The following is a 26,465-nucleotide window of genomic DNA, read 5'->3' on the forward strand; positions in this document are numbered from 1 at the left end:
ATAGAACAGAAATTACCCTATTCCCAGAATTTGGTCCCGGACTAATTAGACATTTCTAAGACTGTGTTTATGTCAGACCTAATTACTTGATTTGAGATTTGCATTAAGGAAGACAATACAGTCATACACACCTTGGAGATATTGTGGGTTCAGTTCTAGACAACTGCAGTAAAGTGAATATTGCAATAAAGTGAGTCACACGAATTCTTTGGTTTCCCAGTGTATATAAAAGTTATGTGTACACTATATTGTAGTGTTCTTTAAGTATGCAATGGTATTACGTCTACAAAAAATGTGCATACCTTAATTTAAACATACTTTATTGCTAAAAAATGCTAACCATGATCTGACAACACAGGGTTGCCACAAACCTTCAATTTCTAAAAAAGTGCAATATCTGCAAAGCGCAGTAAAGGCAAGTGCAAATAAAACAAGGTATACCTGTGGATATATAGGTTGGAAGAGCTTTCTTATTGGTCAAATGATACAAAACATACAATTTATTGGGCAGTCATGACCAATATCTCTATTTTGGGTTATCTCCCAGAAAATCACACTGAGCAAAATGTATTTTTTGCTTGTAGATTTGTTTATATTTAGGGACAAAGCCAGTAAATTTTTTCTAGTCATGAAAGCAATACTTACTTTTGTTATACAGTTGACTCAGAATGTTTGTAATGAATCCAAAGGAGCAGAAAACTCTTTCCATGAAACGATTCATCCTGGAAAACTGAAAAAGACAGATAATTTTTTTGTTTAGAGATTTTAAAGAGATTTACCCGAGAACATCTCTAATAATAAGAAAAAAAAAATCTGTGTTTCTTTTTATTTTCCTTAAAAAATTCTTTTCTTGAGGTAACATTTATTGATGCTTATTGGGTATTTTTACCAATACATTTTCTTCTCAGGTGTATCCAAAGGATTTAAAAAAAAAAAAGCTGACACAGTTTGTTTCATATTTCAAGATGAGAAACTTTTCAGAGTTGGTTTAGATGTGACTTGAAACTGAAGCTTTTCATGGAAAGTATGACATAGTATCTTTAGTGGCATAAATTGCTCTATAATTTTATCCTTATCTGTAATTATTTCCTAGATATCTAGATTTAATTTTAAAATAACTGGTTTTGTTTTATGTTTTTATGAGTAGATTATATGAAATATCAGAAGTAATTTTCATTAAAATATCCTGTTTTAGGTTTCAGATTATCTTGAAGTAATCAAGGAACCAATGGATTTATCAACAGTAATCACTAAAATTGATAAGCATAATTACCTGACTGCTAAGGATTTCCTGAAAGATATTGACCTCATCTGTAGCAATGCTTTAGAGTACAATCCAGATAAGGACCCAGGAGGTAAGGATGCACTGGGCAAGGTTGACTTTGGTGATCAATGAGAAGATAGTTTAAAATTTAAATAAAGCTTGCCTATATTTCAGATAGATAAATTAATCTTAATGACATATTACTGTATTTAGAAACTTCTTGATGAGGAACTAATAATATACTTAAATATTTAATTATTAAATTCATTTGTTAAATTACTAAATAATATATTTAAATTAGAGGATTTTATTCTTTTTTAAAAGATTTTATTGATGTATAGTTGATTTACAATGTTGTGTTTAATTTCTGCTGTACGGCAAAATGACTCAGTTATACATATATATATATTCTTTTTCATATTCTTTTCCATTATGGTTTATCACAAGATGTTGAGTGTAGTTCCCTGTGCTATACAGTAGGATCTTGTCGTTTATCCATCCTATATATAATATTTGCTAATTCATTTATTATTAGATAATATATTTAGATTAGAGGATTTTATTATTCTAAGTGTTGTGTTCAGGGTTTAGTTTCTTGATTTACCTTTCACTTTTTATACTTAGATTCTTATTTTTTTCAGGTAAAATGGAAAACTGAATAGTTGAGAATTTAAGATTTATTTATTTAGTCAACATCACCAGTGCTGATAAACACTGGTAATTTCGAATTTGTGGAAACTTACTGTGGATAAGTTTACTTATCAAAAGACCCCCTTTAGGTAGACAGACGTTATCTGTTCTATAGACTGCATGTATTTTTATATAATTTTATTATTTTACTCTTAATCCCACCCTGTACTCAAATCTGTAGTCCCAACTCTGTTAATGCCCTCCAGGGGAGACCTCCAGGAATAATCTGTAGTTAAACAAGATGAATTTATTGATACATTGTAATAAAGGAGAATGTATATCATGGGGAGCCATATAGGATTTGAGCTAGCGTTAAGTGATTTTGGGGAGGGTTTAAGGAAGTAGGGCTTTGCAGTGGATTAGATGCTCTTAGGAAGTGGGAATAATTGGGGCACTAGGTATTTTAAGAACCTGGAAGGCAAGAAGAATGGAACAAGGCTAAAGTTGTGATTGGTAAAGAAGCGGCAGTCATTCATCTTACCCAGGATAGGATTATATTTGGTTATTTTTGTGGTTAGGACAGTGTTCATACTTATGTCTGTGTTCAGACATGATTATGGAGTGGTCTTGTTTTTATTTTGATCCATCATGGTCACAGAGTGGTGTTCTGTAAAATTGTTTATGTTTTTTTTTTTCTTTTCATTTTTTAAAATTATTTATTTTGCTGTGTCGCGTCTTAATTGCAGCACACAGGATCTTCGTTGCGTTGTGCGGGCTTCTCTCTAGTTGTGGCACATGGGCTTCAGAGCATGCGGGCTCAGTAGTTGCGGCACATGGGATTAGTTGCCCTAAGGCATGTGGAATCTCAGTACCCCGACCAGGGATGGAACCTGCATCCCCTGCATTGGAAGGCAGATTCTTAACTCCTGGACCACCAGGGAAGTCCCTAAAATTGTTTTTATGTTTCATATGAATACACCAAGGCCTGGCTGATAGTGCCAGGCCCTTTCCCAGCTGGCAGGGATCATTACTCTATTTCTCACTCTGTTGAGAATTCTGTTTCTTCAACAGATGATATACAAGTAAGATGCTTTTTTTTTCTTCGGTACGTGGGCCTCTCACTGTTGCGGCCTCTCCCGTTGCGGAGCACAGGCTCCGGACACGCAGGCTCAGTGGCAGTGGCTCACGGGCCTAGCCGCTCCGCGACAGGTGAGATCTTCCCAGACCGGGGCACGAACCACGTCCCCTGCATCGGCAGGCAGACTCTCAACCACTGCGCCACCAGGGAAGCCCAAGATGCTTTTTATTTTTAAAAAATTAATGCAGACTTTCAGTTATCTAAAGATATTCAGAATTCAGTTTCTGCTTTATGTCTGTATTTATGGGCAGTGGTTCTTAACTCAGGCCACCTGTTAGAATGACTTGGATTTCTTATTTCTACATGAAGTTAAGTATTTCTTGTCTTAGTTTAGACCACAGTAAATTGCATACTTTAATTCCAAGTTAAGAGGCAGAATGAACTTTTATATAGCTACTCTTGGTATCTAACAGTTTTTAAGCTTTGTATCAGGACATTTATATCTTGTTGTTGTTTAGTTTTCTTGTTTTTTTTTTTACTTTTCACTGTATAGCATAGAAAAATTTATGAGGATAAAAACAAAGAAAATTAAAGCAACCTATAATCCTGTTACCTAGTGTTTTCTTTCTTTTTCTTTCCCTCTCTCCCTCCCTCCCTCTCTCTCTGCCACACACACATGCACAGATATTATATATGAAATACATGTATGAATAATATTTTTACTAAAATGAAAATATAACTCTTGTAAACATTTTCATTCATGTAATATTTTGTGAAAAGGTTATGAGTTAATGTATTTTTACCACATAATTTTTATCATATGGATGTATTATAGTAGCTACTACCCTGTTGTTGGACATATTAGATTTTTTAGCTTTTTTCTCTATTATAACACTGATGAATATGGCATAAATTTTACGTATATCCTTAATTATTTCCTGAAGATAAATTCCTTAAAGTGAAATTTCTGGATCAAAGATTGTATAATAATCTCTTTTAAGGCTTTTAAACTGTGTTGTTAAAATTTTCTCACAATTTAAAAAATCTTCTAGCAGCATCAGGGTCACTTGTTAACCAATATAGCAGTTCTGTGGGACTGAGAGAATCTCCTTTTCAGTGTAGATGGCATCAGCAACAGGGCCACAGTTTGGCTAGTAAAGAATGGGCTGGATGTCAGTCTCCTTTGATTCCCTTGCTGCGTTCTTGGTGAAGGTACAGTTGCACAAGTGTCTATATAGTGGCCTTGAGCAGTGTGTGAGAGTACTTGAGTGCCTACACTCTCATCCTGTTAGTTTTTCAAGACATAGAGGTTACTGAAACTGTGCAGTAGGTAAGGAGAGCCTGGGCTTTGGATGTACACCTGGGCTTCAGTCCCAGTTTTATTTCCTAGTTCTTTAACTTGATCAAGTTAAGTCCTCTAAATTTTACTTCCCTTATCTGCAAATGGGGATAATTATAGTACTCTTGTCACTGGGTAGTTGTAAGGATTAGATGAGAAAATGTATTAGGTTAAACCTTATGAAACTGCCATTTTCATGTGGTTCAACTTGAATATGTTAGGCCCTTAGCATAGTGCCTGAGATGTGAGAAGTATTCTGTAAAGATTAGTCATTCATATATTTATTCTTGTTATCATTATTATTTAAATTATGCTTTAATTTTTTATAAATTGTTTCCTTAGTGGGTACCTACATATTTGCTTTAGAATGACCCTTTGTACTTATTAGTATATTCCCTGGACCACATTTAAAATTTAATCCTATTTTGGAACAAATCTAGGGACTGATAGTGAAAAATGAATTTGAGCGGTTAGAAAAAGCCAGTAGAAAGGATCAATCCAGATTCTCCCCCCACCCCGCCCCATGTAACTTAATTATAACCACATTGAAATAATATTGCTTTTATGAAAGAAGCAATGATTTCTGGTGCATAATAACCTTTTACTACAGAATGCAGTTGTATAATCAAAGAATATGGCTCTATCTCACAGTTAGAGTTGCCATGATACACTTGTAACTTCATTTCTTCACTGTTTTACATGCAAAAAGTGTCATATAATTCAAAAGCATGATTTCGGCTCTGTTCAGATTTTTTCATATCTTCAGTCAAGAGCCCTTTTTTTCTTCTTAGCAACAGAACAACTTGTTATGTATTAGGAAAATAACCTCAGGGTCTGTTGTGTAGCAAGTGGAAATTACATGAATGTTGTATTACTTTTATAAGCTCCCATGAGTATTTGAAAGCTTACAGTGTTCTGTTTTGCAGAACACTTGGCCATTTGGGGAAAAAAACTAGCATGTACATAGAAGACAAAAGCCAACATTTTGGAAGCTGTACATGTTGCCTAAGTGTTTACCCAGATTCTCCCTTGAGGATAAAGTGGACAAAAATTAAATATGTTAGCCAGAAGAATTTTAGTTTGTAGGTTCTAAATGTGGCTAGTATCAGATATTTGATCTAATTACTATCTTATAAATATGTGATATATTTTATGTTTAACTGTTCCCCATTCTTTGTCTTGTACCACATGCCCCCCCTAGCCCTCAAGTGCATTCGCATACATACCCTCATTTAGCTAATTTTGATGAAATTTCAGCCCTAGTCTTGTAGTATTCTCAAAATCTTCTGTTTTGCACCAGTTGTTTAGGAATAAAGCTCACAGATTCAGCTTTTGGAGCCCTCTATGGGCTATGCTTCAGTCAAACTCATTCATATTTTCTATTAGTATTTGTAAGTATCATGTGCTGTTACTGAGCTGAGTGCTTAGAGTACTGTGACAGTCCTTGCCTCTTGAGATGGAGATATTCAAATCAGTAATACATATTGAATAATTACTATGTGACAGACCTTATGCTATATGTTATAGTATTAATTTGCTAGGACTTCCTTAACAAAATACCACAGACTGCGTGGCTTAAACAACAGAAATTGATTTACCCATAGTTCTGGAGGCTAAAAGTCTAAAATCAAGGTGTCGGCAGATTTGGTTTCTTCTGAAGCCTTTTTCCTTTGTTTTCAGAGGCTGCCTTCTTGCTGTGTCCTCACATGGTCTTTTCTTTGTGTCCATGCACCCCTGGTGTCTCTTGTGTGTGTCCAAATTTCCTCTCCTTATAAGTACACAAGTCAGATTAGATTAGGGCCTACTCTTATGACCATCTTTTACCTTGATTACTTCTTTAAAGTCTACTCCAAATGCAGTAACATTCTGAGATATTAGGGGTTATAGTCTCAACATACGAATTTTGGGGAAGAACACAGTTCAGCCCATAACAGTTAATAAATAAGCCACAGTCCTTCCTATCTAGAAACTCACTGTTTTATAGGAATGACAAATATCTAACTATTGGTAATTGTAATAGATTATTAAGGTGTAGAGATAGCATCGAGGTGGCGATTTTGAATTTTGTCTTGAGGCAGCAGCAGACGATTGTAATGCAGTTTCATAAGGTGTGTATTAGATATATGTACAGTGTGAGTAGAGCACAGAGGTGAAGACACTGGAGATGAACAAGATTAAAAAGGGCATTCATTTTAGGCTGAGAAAAGTAGTGTACAAAGGTATAAAAAAAAAGAATATGGCTGGGAAGTAGAGTGTCTGTGGAGGAGTTAGTGAGAAATTCACTCACTTCTCCACTCACTGAATCTCCGTTTACTGAGCATCCGTTTATGAAATATTTTCTGTGTGTAAATTGTGTTCAGTGCTGGAGATATGCAGCTCTGGCCTGAGAGATGCCTAAAGGCTTCTTAGCGGGGAGTCCTGTAGATAAATAAATGTCATACTAAGTTCCCTATCTTCATTTGATCCTGTGTAAGGATTTCAGAGTTAATTGTCTAGATGATAAGGGGCCACTGGTTGGTTTTGAGACAGAAAGTGATTTGATTTGATTTGCATTTAAGAGTATAGTATTATAGGCAGTATCAAAGGTCAAGGGAATGATGAGATGGAGGTTGGAAGACCAATTAAGATTTTCACTTGTGGGGAATTCCCTGGCCGTCCAGTGGTTAGGACTCAGCGTGTTCACTGCTGGGGCCCAGGTTCAATCCCTGGTCAGGGCACTAAGATCCCACAAACTGCGTGGCGTGGCCAAAAAAAAAAAAAGATTCACTTGATATGGCAGCATAGATTGAACATAGGGGGCTTAGTGACCAACCAATTATGTATGACCGACAGAAATCTAGAATGACATCTGAGTTTTTGTGGTCTCGGTGTTAGGAATCTGACAAGTAAACCAATGGAGGAACAGGTTTATGGGCAGTATGCTAAGTTTAATTTTGGGTGTGTTAATGTAAGTTACCTCTGGTACACCCAGATAAAATGCAGACATTGTATAGTAGTTGTATATGGGGGTTCAGAGATAGAAGTTTGAGTAAGAGACCTGGTTGGAGTCATAAGTGTATAGGGGTGAATGAGATCACATAGGCAGTAAACAGAATGAAAAGAGAGGGGAGCCTAGAAGGAACCCTCCTCAAGGGAATATGGGTCCCAATTCTCAATTTAAGTCTCAGTCTTACTGTTGGTACTTCCAGTACCTTTGTTAAATGTGTTGCCTCTGCTGAGAGTGTGTACATTCGTTCTTTCTTTCTTTTTTTCATTCTTTCTTTCTAAATCAGTTTTGTTGAGAAGTAAGTTATATACAAGAAAACCTAGTGCATCACTTTTAAAACCATGCTTATCTTTTAAAATCCCACTTATCCTTCAAGGAATATTAAATGCTATGCTCATGAAAGTTTTTTCCGATTTCCTTCCAGTTACAAGTAATCCCTTTGTCTTGGAATCATAACACTATGCAACTTTTCTGAGACACTTATTCCTTTCTTTTATTTCCTGGAGTGATTACTTATTTACATATCCTTATCCTGTATTTTAGACTCTAAGCTGATTGAGAACAGGATCTGTATAGACATCTTTTTTTTTTTTTTTTTTTTTTCCTGTACGCGGGCCTCTCTCTGTTGTGGCCTCTCCCGTTGCGGAGCACAGGCTCAGCAGCCATGACTCACGGGCCCAGCCGCTCCGCGGCATGTGGGATCTTCCCGGACCGGGGCACGAACCTGTGTCCCCTGCATCGGCAGGCGGACTCTCAACCACTGTGCCACCAGGGAAGCCCCTGTATAGACATCTTGTATGGAGCATATTCTTAATAAATGTGACCAGTGAGTAAATTTTATGAATGTCCTCTTCTTATATACTAACTGAAGGAGTCTCAGAGTACATAGAAATTATAAAATGGAGGCATAATAACATAATGCAGATATGAACCAGTAAATACAGTAAAATTTCTTATTTATGAAATGATTTAGGATGAAAAATCATCCCATAAAAATCAGTTTTAAAAAAAATATTATTGGGCTTCCCTGGTGGCGCAGTGGTTGAGAGTCTGCCTGCCGATGCAGGGAACACGGGTTCGTGCCCTGGTCCGGGAGGATCCCACGTGCCGCGGAGCGGCTGGGCCCCTGAGCCATGGCTGCTGAGCCTGCGCGTCCGGAGCCTGTGCTCCGCAACAGGAGAGGCCACAGCAGTGAGAGGCCCGCGTACCGCAAAATAAATAAATAAATAAATAAAATAATAATAAATATATATATATATTATTAATCTTTCTTAATAATTTTGTTGAAAAAAACCCAGCTAATATACTTCTGTTCACCTACAAAAGAAACATAGACACATTGAAATACCTTCATAAAAGTAATGATTGTATTAATTTTATTAATACTTATCAATTTATTCTAATAGCCATTACTTTTTATTGAAGGCAAAACTAGGTGGTAATATCTTTATTTTATAGATATAAGGAGATTGGGTCTCAGAGAGGTTATGTAATTTGTGTACAAACCCACAAATATTACATGGCACAACTGAATGGATAGTGATCTGTCTTAACTTCAAAGCGAGTTATGTATGGGGTTTTTCTGCTATGCTTATGTTACTTTTAAATTTCATGGATTTGGAGAATCTTAAGATTTTAACGTATGAGACAAAATAAAAGAACTGGTGGTAAATATGTAGCTATTATTCATGTATAATTTTAAAGCAAGGAATTTAAAAGTCTGGTGGCCATGAGAGGGTCTCTGAACAACTACATACAAAATTGTATGTATACTTTTCCACCTTTATCACAAGCTTATAAGATCCAGGATGACTCCCCTACCCCTCAAAAAAGATGAAGATCCAAGATATGGACATATCTTTTAATTTTAATCTGTGAGCTTATAGTTCTATTCTATGTATAAACTTAGACACTGTTCGAAGCTAAGAATGATTAAAAAGAATTGTAATGATAGGCATATTTAAAAAGCATTACCTTGTCAGATGCAGATGCTATTTATTTATTTATTTAGGCTGCTTTGTGTGGCTTGTGGGATCTTATTTCCCTGACCAGGAGTTGAACCTGGGCCCTAAGCAGTGAAAGCATGGAGTCCCAACCACTGGACCGTCAGGGAATTCCCACAGATGTTCTTTATTGTTTATTTATTTTTTTAAAAACTTCTTGGTATTAATTTTTTTTTTTTTTTTTTTGGCTGTATCGGGTGTTTGTTGCTGAGCATGGACTTTGTCTAGTTGTGGTGAGCGGGGGCTACTCTTCGTTGCGGTGCACGGGCTTCTCATTGGCAGGCGGATTCTTAACCACTTTGCCACCAGGGAAGTCCCCACAGATGCTCTTTAGAATAAATTCCTTGTCCTTCAGATCAGTGGGAAATTTTTATGGAATTCTTTTCTTAATTAATTAATTCATTCTTCTCCCCCCTTTAATTGGGGATGGAATGTGGGTGGGAAGCATGTGTTTAAAAAAAAACATAAAGAAAGATCACTGAGTTATTTTAGAGTATAATGTGCTGGATACGTGACCTTTATATTTAATTTTACCTCTTTTTTTAGCTTTTTTTCAAGCTGAAATGGAAAGCCAGTGGCAGAAAGCTGCTTGGGCTACAAATATCAGCTTGAAAGCATAGCTCCTTCTAAGGATGTTCATTATAGTTTTTTGTTTGTAGTGGTTAAAATTTGAAGGAACTTTCAACTTCCAACAATAGAGCAATAATTTTGAAAAATTAAGGTTCATCTTTCTTTGGATTGTTACATAACCATTAAAATTTGGTTTTCAAAGAATGTTTTAAAATATCAGGAGACTTCTGATTCTGGCCAAGATGGAGTAAAAGGGACTGAATTTCCCCTTCTGCCTGAAACAATGGAGAAAAAAAACTGAACAGAATATTTGAAAAAACAATTTTGAAGACGTTGGATATCAGGAAACGATGGAAATGATCTGTGAAGGATGGGAAACTAACAAGTTGAGCACTATAGTTGCCTGGATAGCTTCCAGACTGTGGTACGGGAAAGAAGAAGCCAGGCAGAGCCTGGAAGTCTCCCTGAATTGCTGGGAATGTAAGAGGCCAAGGTGATCAAGTTCTCAGGGCAGAGTACCAGGAAGGAGAAAGCTGCACAGAGAGAGCACTCTGGAGATCTGCAGAAGAGCCTCCTCCAGTCTTTAGCTGAATACTGATCAGCACATATGTGTGAGGAAACTACCTGAGGCCGGAGAAAGAGAGGGAATATTCCTTGATGTTTATATAGGGCTAGCAGTAGTGTAGCAAATAGTTAGAGGTGATAAACCAACAAGGAGAAAAACTGAATCATAAAACTGTACACAATCCAAAAGAAGTGAGAAGAAAAGAGGAAAAAGGGAACAAAGAGCATGTGGGACAAGTAGAAAGTAAATAGCAAGCATATTAATAATCACATAAATTATATTAAAAGCAAATGATCCCCTAAACCAGGGATCAACAAACTACAGTCAAACTGACTGCCCGGTTTTGTAAATGAAGTTTTTATAGTTGGAACACAGGCATGCCCATTTGTTTACATGTTGTCTAGGGCTGCTTTTATGCTACAGGGGCGGCTTTGAATACTTGCCAGAGACCTTATGGCTTGAGAAGCCTAAGATATTTACTCTCTGGCCTTATACAGAAACACTTGCTGATACCTGGCTTGAACATCACAAATAAAGGCAGAGAGTGTCTTTTGGATAAAAAAGTAAGACCCAACCATATCCTCCCTACAGGAAGCCCACTTGATGAGACTGACACTCTACCTACTGCACTAATGAGGTTCCTTTACAAGAAACTGACTTCCTTGTTTGTTTAAGGTTATTTTAAAAAAATAACTTATTCATTCATTTTCCTCCCATATACTTTTTAAAAAATTGAGGCATAGCTGATTTATAGTATTATACAAGTAATGATTCAAAATTCTTATAGATTATACTCCATTTAAAGTTATATAAAATATTGGCTATATCCCCTTTGCTGTACATTATATCCTGTAGCATACTTATTTTATACATAGTAGTTTGTACCTCTTAATCCCCTACCCTTATCTTGTCTCTCCCCCTTCCCTCTTTTCACTGGTAACCACTAGTTCTCCATATCTGTGAGTCTGTTTCTGGTTTGTTATATTCATTTGTTTGTTTTATTTTTTAGATTCGACATATAACTGATAACATACAGTATTTGTCTTTCTCTGACTCATTTCACTAAACATAATATCCTACAGGTCTATCCATATTGTCATAAATTGCAAAATTCCATTTTTTTAATGGCTGAGTAGTGTGTGTGTGTGTGTGTATATATATATATATATATATATATATATATATATATTCCGTATGTGTGTGTATATATATGTATGTGTATATATATATAATCTTCCTTATCCATTCATCTGTTGATGAACACTTATGTTGCTTCTGTATCTTGGCTATTGTAAATAATGCTGCTATTAACATTGGGGTGCATATATCTTTTTGAATTAGTTTTTTTTTTTTTACAAGAAACCCACTTTAAATATAAAGCTGCAAATAGATTAAAAGCATGAAATACCGTAATCCTACCAAGTTGGAGTGATTATATAAATATCAAAGTTGATTTCAGGCTAAAGATACCTGGGTTAAAGAAGATTATTTCATAGTTATCAAGTACACATATAATTCTAAATATTTATTGCTTCTGATAACAGAGCTTTAAAATTCATGAAGCAAAAATTGATAGAACTACAAGGAAAAATAGTGAAATTTGTAATTTCTTGGAGACTTCAATATCCCTCTCCTAAAACTAGATAAGGCTAGTACACGGAAAGTCAGTAAAGATATAGAAGACTTGAACAACCCTATCCATCAACTTTATCTAAGTGATATTTATAGAACACTTTACCCAGTGGCAACATATATACACATTATTTTCAGGTGCACTGGAATGTTCACCAAGATAGAACATATTCTGGGCCACGGAATGAGTCTTATTAAATATAAAAGGATTCAAGTCATACAAAGTATGTTCTTTGACCACAGTGGAATTAAATTAGAAATCAATAAAAAAGGTTATTTGGAAAAGATATTTGGAAACTAAATACCACGCTTCTAAATAACTCCATGGATCAAGGAAGAAATCAGAAGAGAAGTTTAAAAATTATTCAAGTGGATAAAATGAAAATATAAAAACTTACAAGGTGCAGCTAATGCATTACTTAGGCGGAAATTTATAGCACTAAATACTTAAATTAGAAAAGAAGAAAAGTCTCAAATCACTGACCTGAGCTCCCAACTTGAGAAACTAGGAAACAGAGAGCAAATGAAACCCGAAGTAAGCAAAAGAAAGGAAGTAATAAAGATCTGAGCAGATCAATAAAATAGTAAACAGGAAAAAAAATTGAGAAAACCAAGGAAACCCAAAGCTGGTTCTTTTAGAAGATTGGTAATTGATAAATCTCTAGTGGAGCTGGTCAGGATAACGAGAAGTCACAAATTACCATTAACAAGAATGAAGGAGGTAACGTTACTACATATTCTACATATATTAAGAGAACAGTAAGGGAACATTATGAACAGCTTTATGCCAATACATTTGACAGCTTCGGTAAATTGGATAAATTTGTTGAAAGACAAAAAAAAAAGCTCATGAAAGAAGAAATGTATAATGTGAATAGGTAATTCTTTTTCTGTTAAAGAAATTGAACTAACAGTTTAAAACATTCCCATTAAGAACACTTCAGGCCTGGATGCCTTCACTGGTTAATTTTACTGAACATTTAGGGAAAAAAATAATACCAGTTCTACACAAACTTTTCCAGAAAATTGAAGTGGAGAGAATTCTTTCCAACCTAGTCTATAAAGTTAGCATTACTCTGAAAAAGATATTACAAGGAGAAAAAAGAAAAAAGACCAAATAAACTATAGACCCATATCCCTCATGAACATAAACAAAATTTTGGCAAGTTATATCCAATATGTTAAAAAGATAATACCTTGTGATTAAGTAGGGTTTATTCCTGCTTGAATATGCAAGGAATGCAAGATAGGTTTAAAATTTGAAAACCAATCGATGTAAGTCACTGTATTAACAGACTAAGAAATGATTATCTCAGTCAGTGCACAAAAGTATTTGACAAATCCAATAGGTATTCCTGAGTACAAAGTGTAAGCAAACGAGGAGTAGAAAGGACCATCCTCAGTCTGATTAAGGACATCTACAAAAAGCCTACAGTTCACATCATACGTAATGACAGAAGACTAAATGCTTCCCCTTAAGGTCAAGAATGTGGCAAAGATGTCCACTTTTACCACTTTACCCAACATTATACTGAAGGTTCCAGCAAGTGCAGTAAGGTAAGAAAAAGAAATAAGAGGCATCTAGTTTGGGAATGAAGAAGTAAAACTATTTTCATCTGTAAACAACATGATGTCTACATAGAAAATCCTATGGAATTTGCAAAGACACTGTTAGAACTAGCAAGTGTGTTTAGTGAGGTTGCAGGATACAAGATCAATATACAAAACTCAGTTGTATTTATGGAAATACAATACTAGCCCCAAACAATAGCAAATTGAAATTTTAAATTACTATTTTCATTAACATGAAAAAACATGAGATGTTGATAAATCTGACAAAAGATAGGCAAGACCTATACATTGAAAACTACAAAACATTGCTGAGAAAAATTAAAGAGAACCTAAATAGACTGAGAGATATATTGTGTTCATGGATTGGGAGACTCAACATTGTGAAGATGTCAGTTCTCAAATTGAACCACCTCATTCGGAATTCCAGAAGACATTTTATAGAAATGGACAAGGTGATTCTAAAATTCATATGAAAATGGAAAGGATCTAAAATAGTCAAAACAGCTTTGTAAAGTAAAAACAGAGTTGGAGGACTTAATACCACCTTATTTCAAGACATATAAAGTTAGGGTAATCTAGACAGTGTAATATTGGCATAAAGAATGACAAATAGAGCAATGGAATAATATGGAGTCCTGAAAGGGACCCACACATATAGAGTAAGTGGCATTTTGACAAAGGTACAAAGTCAGTACAGTGGAGAAAGTAGTCTTTTCAACAAACAGTGCTAGAACAATTGGATATAAGTATGCCAAAAAAAAGACCTCTTATCTATATAAAGAATCTCAATGGATAATATACCTTAAATATAAAAGCTATCTTGTATCCAGACTATTAAAAGAATTCTCAGAATTTAATAATAAGGGACTTCCCTGGTGGCACAGTGGTTAAGAATCTGCCTGCCAATGCAGGGTATATGGGTTCAAGCCCTGGTCTGGGAACATCCCACATGCAGTGGAGCAACTAAGCCCAAGCACCACAACTACTGAGCCTGCACTCCAGAGCCTGCGAGCCGCAACTACTGAGCCCGCATGCCACAACTACTGAAGCCTGCATGCCTAGAGCCCATGCTCTGCAACGAGAGAAGCCACCACAATGTGAAGTCCGCGCATTGCAATGAAGAGTAGCCCCCACTTGCCGCAACTAGAGAAAGCTGACATGAAGCAACGAAGACCCAATGCAGCCAAAAATAAATAAATAAATAAATAAATAAATAAGTTTATTTAAAAATTTAATAATAAGAAAACCCAATTAAAATAATAGGTATAAGATTTGAAGACACTTCACCAAAGATGATGTACAAAGGGAAAATAAGAACATGAAGGTATACTCAGCTTCATTAATCTTTAACAAAATGCAAATCAAAAGCATAATGAGATACCACTAAACACCTATAAGAATGTCTAAAATTAAAAAGACTGATCATACCAAGTGTTGACACTTGGAACTGGAATATAGGAATATAAAATGGTACAACTTTGAAAAAGCTTGGCAGTTTTAAGATTGTTAAACATACATACACCCATTGTTGAGCTAGCCATTCCACTCTTAAATATTAACTCAAGGGAAATGAAAGCATATGTCCATATAAAGACTTGTTCATGAATATTTATGTAACATTGTTTATAATTGCCCAAACCCAGAACCATCCCTAATGTCCATCAACATGTGAATGGATAAATTGTATTATATCCAATAGTGGAATACTACTCAGCAATAAAAAGGAATGGAGTGTTGATCATACAATAGGTATTTTTATTATTTTTAATTGAAGTGTAGTTGCTATACAGTATTATATAAAACAATAGGTATTAATGTGAAAATAATTATGACAAGTAAAAGAAGCCAGACAAAAAAAGAATATATACTTTATAACCCCATTTATATATGTATTTATAAATATGTTAGAATTATATATACATTAATATATAGAGATATATATGCAATTCATATCTATTATAGTGTACATAATTCTAGAAAATATGAAGTAATCTATGGTAACAGTAAACAGACCTGTGGTTCCCTGGGAATGGAGGGTTGTGTAAAGAGTGAAAGGAACATGACAGAGGGGCACAAGGAGACTTTTGGTGATGGTGGATATATTCATTATCTTGATATAATGATGATGTTATGGATTTGTACTTAGGTCAAAGCATATCACAATATATACTTTAAATATGTACAGTTTATTATATATCTCTTATGCCATAATCTTTTTTTTTTTTTTAAGGCTTAGGGAAGTACAAAATTTTAAATAATAAATACAGATTACACATTGTGGCTTTTGGTCATAAATTGTCGAGATCTATATTCATTTGCCTACATATCTCCACTTGGATTTTTTTTTTGAATTATATTTTATTTTTTTATACAGCAAGTTCTTATTAGTCATCAATTTAATATACATCAGTGTATACATGTCAATCCCAATCTCCCAATCACACCCCCACCCCCACCCGCTGCTGCTTTACCCCTTAGTGTCCCTACGTTTGTTCTCTACATCTGTGTCTCAGTTTCTGTCCTGCAGACTGGTTCCTCTGTACCATTTTTCTAGGTTCCACATATATGCGTTAATATACGATATTTTTCTCTTTCTGACTTACTTCACTCTGTATGACAGTTTCTAGATCCATCCACGTCTCAACAAATGACCCAATTTCGTTCCTTTTTATGGCTGAGTAATATTCAATTGTATATATGTACCACATCATCTTTATCCATTTGTCTGTCAGTGGGTATTTAGGTTGCTTCCATGACCTGGCTATTGTAAATAGTGCTGCAATGAACATTGGGGTGCATGTGTCTTTTTGAATTATGGTTTTCTCTGGGTGTATGCCCAGTAGTGGGATTGCTGGATCATATGGTAATTCTATTTTTTAGTTTTTTTTTTTTTTTTTTTTAGTTTTTTAAGGAACCTCCATACTGTTCTCCATAGTGACTGTATCAATTTACATTCCCACCAGCTGTGCAAGAGGGTTCCCATTTCTCCACACCCTCTCCAGCATTTGTTGTTTGTAGATTTTCTGATGATGCCCATTCTGACTGGTGTGAGGTGATACCTCACTGTAGTTATGATTTGCATTTCTCTAATAATTAGTGATGTTGAGCAGCTTTTCATGTGCTTGTTGGCCGTCTGTATGTCTTCTTTGGAGAAATGTCTATTAAGGTATTCTGCCCATTTTTGGATTGGGTTGTTTGTTTTCTTAATATTGAGCTGCATGAGCTGTTTATATATTTTGGAGATTAAGCCTTTGTCCATTGAGATTCGTTTGCAAATATTTTCTCTCATTCTGAGGGTTGTCTTTTTGTCTTGTTTATGGTTTCCTTTGCTGTGCAAAAGCTTTGAAGTTTCATTAGGTCCCATTTGTTTATTTTTGTTTTTATTTCCATTACTCTAGGAGGTGGATCAAAAAAGATCTTGCTGTGATTTATGTTAAAGAGTGTTCTGCCTATGTTTTCCTCTAAGAGTTTTATAGTGTCCAGTCTTACATTTAGGTCTCTAATCCATTTTGAGTTTATTTTTGTGTATGATGTTAGGGAGTGTTCTAATTTCATTCTTTTACATGTAGCTGTCCAGTTTTCCCAGCACCACTTATTGAAGAGACTGGCTTTTCTCCATTTTATATCCTTGCCTCCTTTGTCATAGATTAGTTGACCATAGGTGCCTGGGTTTATCTCTGGGCTTTCCATCTTGTTCCTATGATCTCTGTTTCTGTTTTTGTGCCAGTACCGTATTGTCTTGATTACTGTAGCTTTGTAGTATAGTCTGAAGTCAGAGAGTCTGATTCCTCCAGCTCTCTTTTTTTCCCTCAAGACTGCTTTGGCTATTTGGGATCTTTTGTGTCTCCATACAAATTTTAAGATTTTTTGTTCTATTTCTGTAAAAAATGCCATTGGTAATTTGATAGGGGTTGCATTGAATCTGTAGATTGCTTTGGGTAGTATAGTCATTTTCACAACATTGATTCTTCCAGTCCAAGAACATGGTATATTGCTCCATCTGTTTGTATCATCTTTAATTTCTTTCATCAGTGTCTTACAGTTTTCTGCATACAGGTCTTTTGTCTCCCTAGGTAGGTTTATTCCTAGGTATTTTATTCTTTTTGTTGCAATGGTAAATGGGAGTGTTTCCTTAATTTCTCTTTCAGATTTTTCATCATTAGTGTATAGGACTGCAAGAGACTTCTGTGAATTGTGTATCCTGCAACTTTACCAAATTCATTGATTAGCTCTAGTAGTTTTCTGGTGGCATCTTTAGGATTCTCTATGTATAGTACAATGTCATCTGCAAACAGTGACAGTTTTACTTCTTCTTTTCCAATTTGTATTCCTTTTATTTCTTTTTCTTCTCTGATTGCCGTGGCTAGGACTTCCAAAACTATGTTGAATAATAGTGGTGAGAGTGGACATCCTTGTCTTTTTCCTGATCGTAGAGGAAATGCTTTCAGTTTTTCACCATTGAGAATGATGTTTGCTGTGGGTTTGTCGTATATGGCCTTTATTATGTTGAGGTAGGTTCCCTCTATGCCCACTTTCTGGAGAGTTTTTATCATAAATGCGTGTTGAATTTTGTCAAAAGCTTTTTCTGCATCTATTGAGATGATCATATGGTTTTTATTCTTCAATTTGTTAATATGGTGTATCACATTGATTGATTTGCATATATTGAAGAATCCTTGCATCTCTGGGTTAAATCCCACTTGATCATGGTATGATCCTTTTAATGTGTTTTTGGATTCTGTTTACTAGTATTTTGTTGAGGATTTTTACATCTATATTCATGAGTGATATTGGTCTGTAATTTTCTTTTTTTGTAGTATCTTTGTCTGGTTTTGGTATCAGGGGGATGGTGGCCTCATAGAATGAGTTTGAGAGTGTTCCTTCCTCTGCATTTTTTTGGAAGAGTTTGAGAAGGATGGGTGTTAGCTCTTCTCTAAATGTTTGATAGAGTTCACCTGTGAAGCCATCTGGTCCTGGACATTTGTTTGTTGGAAGATTTTCAATCACAGTTTCAATTTCATTACTCCTGATTGGTCTGTTCATATTTTCTATTTTTTCCTGGTTCAGTCTTGGAAGGTTATACCTTTCTAAAAATTTGGGCATTTCTTCCAGGTTGTTCATTTTATTGGCATAGAGTTGCTTGTAGTAGTCTCTTAGGATGCTTTGTATTTCTGCTGTGTCTGTTGTAACTTCTCCTTTTTCATTTCTAATTTTATTGATTTGAGTCCTCTCCCTCATTTTCCCGATGATTCTGGCTAATGGTTTATCAATTTTGTTTATCTTCTCAAAGAACCAGCTTTTAGTTTTCTTGATCTTTGCTATTGTTTTCTTTGTTTCTATTTTGTTTATTTCTGCTCTGATCTTTATGATTTCTTTCCTTCTGCTAACTTTGGGTTTTGTTTGTTCTTCTTTCCCTAGTTCCTTTAGGTTTAAGGTTAGATTGTTTATTTGAGATTTTTCTTGTTTCTTGAGGTAGGCTTGTATAGCTATAACCTTCCCTCTTAGAACTGCTTTTGCTGCATCCCATAGGTTTTGGATCGTCGTGCTTTCATTGTAATTTGTCTCTAGGTTTTTTTTTTTTTTTTTTTTTTTTTTGTGGTACACGGGCCTCTCACTGTTGCAGCCTCTCCCGTTGCGGAGCACGGGCTCCGGACGCGCAGGCTCAGCGGCCATGGCCCACGGGCCCAGCCACTCTGCAGCACGTGGGATCCTCCTGGACCGGGGCACAAACCTGTGTCTCCTGCATCGGCAGGCAGACTCTCAACCACTGCGCCACCAGGGAAGCCCATCTAGGTATTTTTTTATTTCTTCAGTGATCTCTTGGTTATTTAATAACGTATCGTTTAGCCTCCATGTGTTTGTGTCTTTTACGTTTTTTTCCCTGTAATTAATTTCTAATCTCATAGCGTTGTGGTCAGAAAAGACATTTGATATGATTTCAGTTTTCTTAAGTTTACTGAGGCTTGTTTTGAGACCCAAGATGTGATCTATCCTGGAGAATGTTCCGTGCACACTTGAGAAGAAAGTGTAATCTGTTTGGGGATGGAATGTCCTATAAATATCAATTAAATCTATCTGGTCTGTTGTCATTTAAAGCTTCTGTTTCCTTATTTATTTTCATTTTGGATGATCTGTCCATTGGTGTAAGTGAGGTATTAAAGTCCCCCACTATTACTGTGTTACTGTCGATTTCCTCTTTATAGCTGTTAGCAGTTGCCTTATGTATTGAGGTGCTCCTATATTGGGTGCTAATATATTTATAATTGTTATATCTTCTTCTTGGATTGATCCCTTGATCATTATGTAGTGTCCTTCCTTGTCTCTTGTAACATTCTTTATTTTAAAGTCTATTTTATCTGATATGAGGATTGCTACTCCAGCTTTCTTTTGATTTCCATTTGCATGGAATATCTTTTTCCATCCCCTCACTTTCAGTCTGTATGTGTCCCTAGGTCTGAAGTGGGTTTCTTATAGATAGCATATATATGGGTCTTGTTTTTGTATCCATTCAGCAAGCCTGTGTCTTTTGGCTGGAACATTTAATCCATTCACGTTTAAGGTAATTATCGATATGTATATTCCTATGATCATTTTCTTAACTGTTTTGGGTTTGTTTTTGTAGGTCCTTTTCTTCTCTTGTGTTTCCCACTTAGAGAAGTGCCTTTAGCATTTGTTGTAGAGCTGGTTTGGTGGTGCTGAATTCTCTTAGCTTTTGCTTGTCTATAAAGCTGTTGATTTCTCCATGGAATTTGCATGAGATCTTTGCTGGGTAGAGTAATCTTGGTTGTAGGTTCTTCCCTTTCATCACTAAGTATATCATGCCACTCCCTTCTGGCTTGTAGAGTTTCTGCTGAGAAATCAGCTGTTAACCTTATGGGAGTTCCCTTGTATGTTATTTGTCATTTGTCCCTTGCTGCTTGCAATAATTTTACTTTGTCTTTAATTTTTGCCAGTTTGATTACTATGTGTCTCGGCATGTTTCTCCTGGGTTTATCCTGCCTGGGACTCTCTGCGCTTCCTGGACTTGGGTGGCTATTTCCTTTCCCATGTGAGGGAAGTTTTCGACTCTAATCTCTGCAGATATTTTCTCGGGTCCTTTCTCTATCTTTTCTCTTTCTGGGACCCCTATAATGTGAATGTTGTTGCATTTAATGTTATCCCAGAAGTGTCTTAGGCTGTCTTCATTTCTTTTCATTCTTTTTTTCTTTATTCTGTTCTGTGGCAGTGAATTCCACCATTCTGTCTTCCAGACCACTTATCCATTCTTCTGCCTCAGTTATTCTGCTATTGATTCCTTCTAGTATATTTTTCATTTCAGTTATTGTATTCATCTCTGTTTGTTCTTTAATTCTTCTAGTTCTTTGTTAAACATTTCTTGCATCTTCTCGATCTTTGCCTCCATTCTTTTTCCGAGGTCCTAGATCATCTTCACTATCATTATTCTGAATTCTTTTTCTGGAGGGTTGCCTATCTCCACTTCATTTAGTTGTTTTTCTGGGGTTTTATCTTGTTTCTTCATCTGGTACATAGCCCTCTGCCTTTTCATCTTGTCTATCTTTCTGTGAATGTGATATTTGTTCCACAGGCTGCAGGATTGTAGTTCTTCTTGCTTCTGCTGTCTGCCCTCTGGTGGATGAGGGTATCTAAGAGGCTTGTGTAAGTTTCCTGATGGGAGGGACTGGTGGTGGGTAGAGCTGACTGTTGCTCTGGTGGGCAGAGCTCAGTAAAACTTTAATCCACTTGACTGCTGATGGGTGGGGCTGGGTTCCCTCCCTGTTGGTTGTTTGGCCTGAGGCGACCCAACACTGGAGCCTACGTGGCTCTTTGGTGGGGCTAATGGCGGATTCTGGGAGGGCTCACGCCAAGGCATACTTCCCAGAACTTCTGCTGCCAGTGTCCTTGTCCCCATGGTGAGCCACAGCCACCCCCGCCTCTGCAGGAGACCCTCCACCACTAGCAGGTAGGTGTGGTTCAGTCTCCCCTGGGGTCACTCTTCCTTCCCCTGGGTCCCGATGCGCACACTACTTTGTGTGTGCGCTCCAAGAGTGGAGTCTCTGTTTCTCCCAGTCCAGTCGAAGTCCTGCAATCAAATCCCACTAGGCTTCAAAGTCTGATTCTCTAGGAATTCCTCCTCCCGTTGCTGGATCCCAGTTTGGGAACCTGATGTGGGGCTCAGAACCTTCACTCCAGTGGGTGGACTTCTGTGGTATAAGTGTTCTCCAGTCTGTGAGTCACCCACCCAGCAGTTATGGGATTTTTTTTTTTTTTTACTGTGATTGCACCCCTCCTACCGTCTCATTGTGGCTTCTCCCTTATCTTTGGATGTGGGGTATCGTTTTTGGTTAGTTCCAGTGTCTTCCTGTCAATGATTGACCAGCAGCTAGTTGTGATTCTGGTGTTCTCGCAAGAGGGAGTGAGAGCACGTCCTTCTACTTTGCGATCTTGGCTCAGGCTCTATTAGATATTTTTTAGTCATGTCAAAACTAAACTCTTTAAAATAGCGCAAATCTGTAACTTCTTTTCCTATTTCCTTTCTAATTATACTGTAGGATTTTTTTTTCCTTTTTTTTTAAATTTTTATTTTTGTAAGCGGTACTTCCATCCTTCCATTTTTCATGCAGGAAGCTAGGGAATCTTCCTTGATGCTTATCTCATCCCCTGCTTTACTACCAAGTTGTGTCATTGAGAACACATTTCAAAGCTGTAGTCTTCCTTTTCTTCACTACCACCACCATTACCTGGTTCAGTTCTCTCTTCTCTTTTCACTAAAAATTGCCTTCCGATTATACTCCCTGGTTTTATGCCTGACCCTCTCAATCCAGTCTCTAGGGAACAGCCAGAGAGATCTTTTGAAGATGAGCATTTAAATCATGTAATTTCTCTGCTTGGATCTTTTCAATGACTTTTCATTCTTGGGATAAGATCTAAAATCCTTTGAATATGGTCAGATTCCCGTTTGCCTCTTGCTTATTGTGTTGTAATCACTTAGGCTACCTTTCAGTTTCTTAAAATCTCCAAGATCTTTTTACTCCAGAACTTTCTCACATGGTATTTTCTGAACCTGCACTGGTTTTTCCCTTTGTCAGTGGCTACCCCCATGCATGCTTTAAGTCTCAGCTTAAATGCCACTAATTCCGAGAAGTCTTTCCTGACTTGCCCATTCAAAATTGCTATCCACACCAGTATCCTGTAGATTTTCATCATAGCTGTTACAGGTTTTTTGGGGGGTGAGGGAGGGGTAGGAGAAGGTGTTTATATGTGTATATGAGATTATTTGGTAAAATACCTCTTTCCTATACTATTCTGAAAAGCTCCTTGAAAGTGGACACCTGTCTATTTTGTCACTACTGTGTAGCCATCACCTGACTTACTTCCTGGTACAGTTGACAATATTTATTGAGTGAAAGTTTAGAGAAAATACATTGGAAGGAAATATACCAGTGGGTTGCTTTTTGAGTGCTGCATGCTTGTTTTTATAAGATTTCTACAGTGAACTATTAGACTTTCTAATAAGAAAAGTTATTAATAAAATACATCTTTATACTTTTTGTCTTTACTAAAGGTGAAAAAGCAGATGTTATTTTGTGACTTAGATGCTAGTGCTAAATTCTGTTACAAATTAAGTGACCTTGGTATATTAACTTGACTTTTAATATCTTGGAGTTGCACAGCTCTAGGGAGCACTGTTTATGCATATTGTTAGTTAATGAGGACTCCTCTGTTAGTGTAAAGCAGAGACTCTTCTTTTAGTAGCAATTTTAGGTATATAGTTTATCTAGAACAGAGTATGCACTTCTCTCCTAGATCTACCTGCAATTTATGTCATCCTGCATTCTTATCTTAGGTGCCTTATTGTATTTGTTCCTGTCACAATTTTTTAATCAGTCACCCTTAATTTAGCATAGTTTTGACCAGTTTTGTCTCGTGGAGAAAATTATGTAAGGTTTTCTGAAATCTCGGTATCTATCCATGGTAGCTCTGGTGCTGGACATATGGTGAATATCCTGTAAATCTTTTAAAAATCTTTATTGAATGTCATACATTTTTGAAAAATATAAAATTAAGCCATATCTTTGAGGTAATGATTTGTTAAGTAGGCTTAGTACTTTGAAGTTCTAAAAGTATAGTTCTCAGAGGATTGTCAACTTGATTGAGTAGCTTATTATATTTATTTTTTGCTCATCATTTAAATGAGCTTGCTTCTTAGCTAGAAATGCTTCTCAGTTTTTTAAATTAATTAATTATTTTGATAAAGCCTTTTAAAAAAAATTTTTGTTGGCTGTGTTGAGTCTGTTGCTGTGCGTGGGCTTTTTCTAGTTGTGGCGAGCAGGGGGCTGCTCTTCGTTGAGGTGCCCAGGCTTCTCATTGCAGTCACAGTTTTATTTAAATGTTTGTGTTCCTTTTCTTTTTAAGATGCCCTTTGTTCATGTTATTTCACTTGTATTTATAATAAATGTATACCAACTTTTTAACAGATAAAATAATTAGGCACAGGGCTTGTACCCTGAAGGACACTGCGCATGCCATCATTGCAGCTGAATTGGATCCAGAATTTAATAAACTCTGTGAAGAAATTAAGGAAGCAAGAATAAAGAGAGGTAAGTTATAGAAATGAACTTGCTACTGAAGAGTAAGAGGTCATTGAGTGGTGTTTCTTTACGGTTGCTGGTATTATGAAAATGTATTTTGAGGCCCATCCTTAATTTCTGATATGAAAATGTCATGTAAATTCTCAAAGATGTTTTAAAATTTTACTTTCTATAACAGTTTTAGTGCAAATGACAGAAATAAAGTACTTCTTAGTGAAATTTCTTTTGCAGGCATATATCTTTAATTATGGATTTCTGTTCTTAAAGGATTTAGATAGGCTTTCATATTTGAAGAGGGTTTATTTTCATCAGTTTGTATCTAATACCGATACTTAAAAATGGTTTTTAGGAATACTTTTTTTTTAAACCTGTTGGAATTTATGTGCAATTTTGTTAATATAAACACAGAATTAGCAGATGTGTTTTGTTCGTTCTATATATAATCCTGTCCTTGAGGAACTCACGCTTTAGTAGGAGAGAGTAAGTGTAAAACAAATCGAGTATAGTGTGGCATATGCACTGATTGAAGCATGTTCATAGCACAGAGGAGGGACCTCCTGGTAGGAAACCCAGCATTTTGATCAGAGTTTGGGGAATGAATATAGAAGTGTTGTCTCTAGTGAAGTAGAGGAAGGGAGGCAGTGACGGAGAAGGAGGAGGTATTGTAAGCACAGCACACTACGTGTACAGGCGCAGAGACGTGAAATAACGTGGTGTATTGGAAGAACTGCAAACTGGTATTGCTAAAGATGTACAGAATGGTGGGAAACAGAGCTCAGAAGGTGAGCTGAGTCCAGGACATTGAAGTTGTGAAGACGCTTTTCTTCCACTGCCTTAGAGAGGCCTTCCTTGGCCACCTAATCTTATTAGGCTCTGGTCACCATAGCACTTGGCATTTTGTTACTGTTGTTGTCTCTCTCCTCCTTATTTAGAATATAAGTGCTGTGAATGTCTTATTCATAGCTCTACTGCAGTCCCTAGAACTATCTCTGGTATACAACAGGCTTTTTATAAATATTTGAATGAATCAATGTCTTGCTAAGGAGCTTGGACTTTATCCTGTAGATCTGTTTTTAAAAATGTGTTTGTGTTTATTACCCACATCAGCTTAGAACTACCGAATTAGATTCTCTGGCCGAGAATCTGAAGGCCAAGAAATCTGCACTTCAACAAACTCAAGTGCTTTTTATGTACACTAAAGTTTGAGAACAATTGCCATAGTCAGTAGGATTCATAGAAGTATTTGAAACAGTGGAATGGATTGGTAAATTGCTTTGGCAGCAGGAAATAGCAAGGTCTCAATGTGGCTCAGTAGGAGGATGAGAGACCAGTTAAAAAGCTGTTGGAGCCAGTTTTGAAAACATTTTGGCAGTTTCTAAAAAGTTAAGCATAATATTTACATATGACCGAGCGATTCTACTCCTAGGGATCTACCCAAGAGAGATGAAAACATATGTCCATATAAAGACTTGTACGTGAATGTTCATAGCAGTATTATTCACAACAATTAAAAACCGGAAACAACCCAAATGTCCGTCAACTGATGAATGGGTAAACAAAACAGGGTATAAGGGCTTCCCTGGTGGCGCAGTGGTTGAGAGTCCGTCTGCCAATGCAGGGGACGCGGGTTCATGTCCCGGTCCGGGAAGATCCCACATTCCACGGAGCAGCTGGGCCCGTGAGCCATGGCCGCTGAGCCTCCGCGTCCGGAGCCTGTGCTCCGCAACGGGAGAGGCCACAACAGTGAGAGGCCCGTGTACCGCAAAAAAAAAAAACCAAAAAAAAAACAGGCTATATTGTATAGTGACATATTGCTCAGCTATAAAAAGGAATAAGGTACTGATACATGGTACAGCATGGATGAACTTTATAAATGTTATGCTAAGTGAAAGAAGGCAGTCACAAAAGAGCACATATTGCATGATTCTATTTATATGAAATTTTCACAAAAGGCAAGTCTATAGAGACAAAAAGTGGACTAGTGGTTGCCTGGAACCGTTACCTAAATTGGATTGCTGTGGTGATTGCACAGCTCTGTAAATTCACTAAAAATCACTGAATCGTACACTTAAAATGAGTGATTTTTATGTTGTGTAAATTGTACCTCAATAAAGCTTTTGGTGGGGGGAGGGCTGTTGGAGTAGTCCAGAGTTTTAATTAGTGAAGTGGGAATGAAGGTAGGATTAACATGAGAGAGATGCAGCTGCAGGGGTGGAGGGCATTGTGAAGGAAAGGAA

General features: G+C 36.5%; 1 protein-coding gene across 2 annotated transcripts in view; it reads left to right on the forward strand.

Annotated features, from left to right (window-relative positions):
- ATAD2B (ATPase family AAA domain containing 2B) overlaps positions 1-26,465 on the forward strand; it is a 150,996-nt gene that overhangs the window by 109,858 nt on the left and 14,673 nt on the right. For both annotated transcript variants that reach the window (XM_060027039.1, XM_060027040.1), the window contains exons 22-23: positions 1,196-1,355; positions 24,115-24,237. In XM_060027039.1, coding sequence (XP_059883022.1) covers positions 1,196-1,355; positions 24,115-24,237 — 283 coding nt within the window. The remainder of the gene's footprint in view (positions 1-1,195; positions 1,356-24,114; positions 24,238-26,465) is intronic.

The sequence above is a fragment of the Delphinus delphis genome, chromosome 12 (genome assembly GCF_949987515.2).
Source record: "Delphinus delphis chromosome 12, mDelDel1.2, whole genome shotgun sequence".
Taxonomy (NCBI): domain Eukaryota; kingdom Metazoa; phylum Chordata; class Mammalia; order Artiodactyla; family Delphinidae; genus Delphinus; species Delphinus delphis.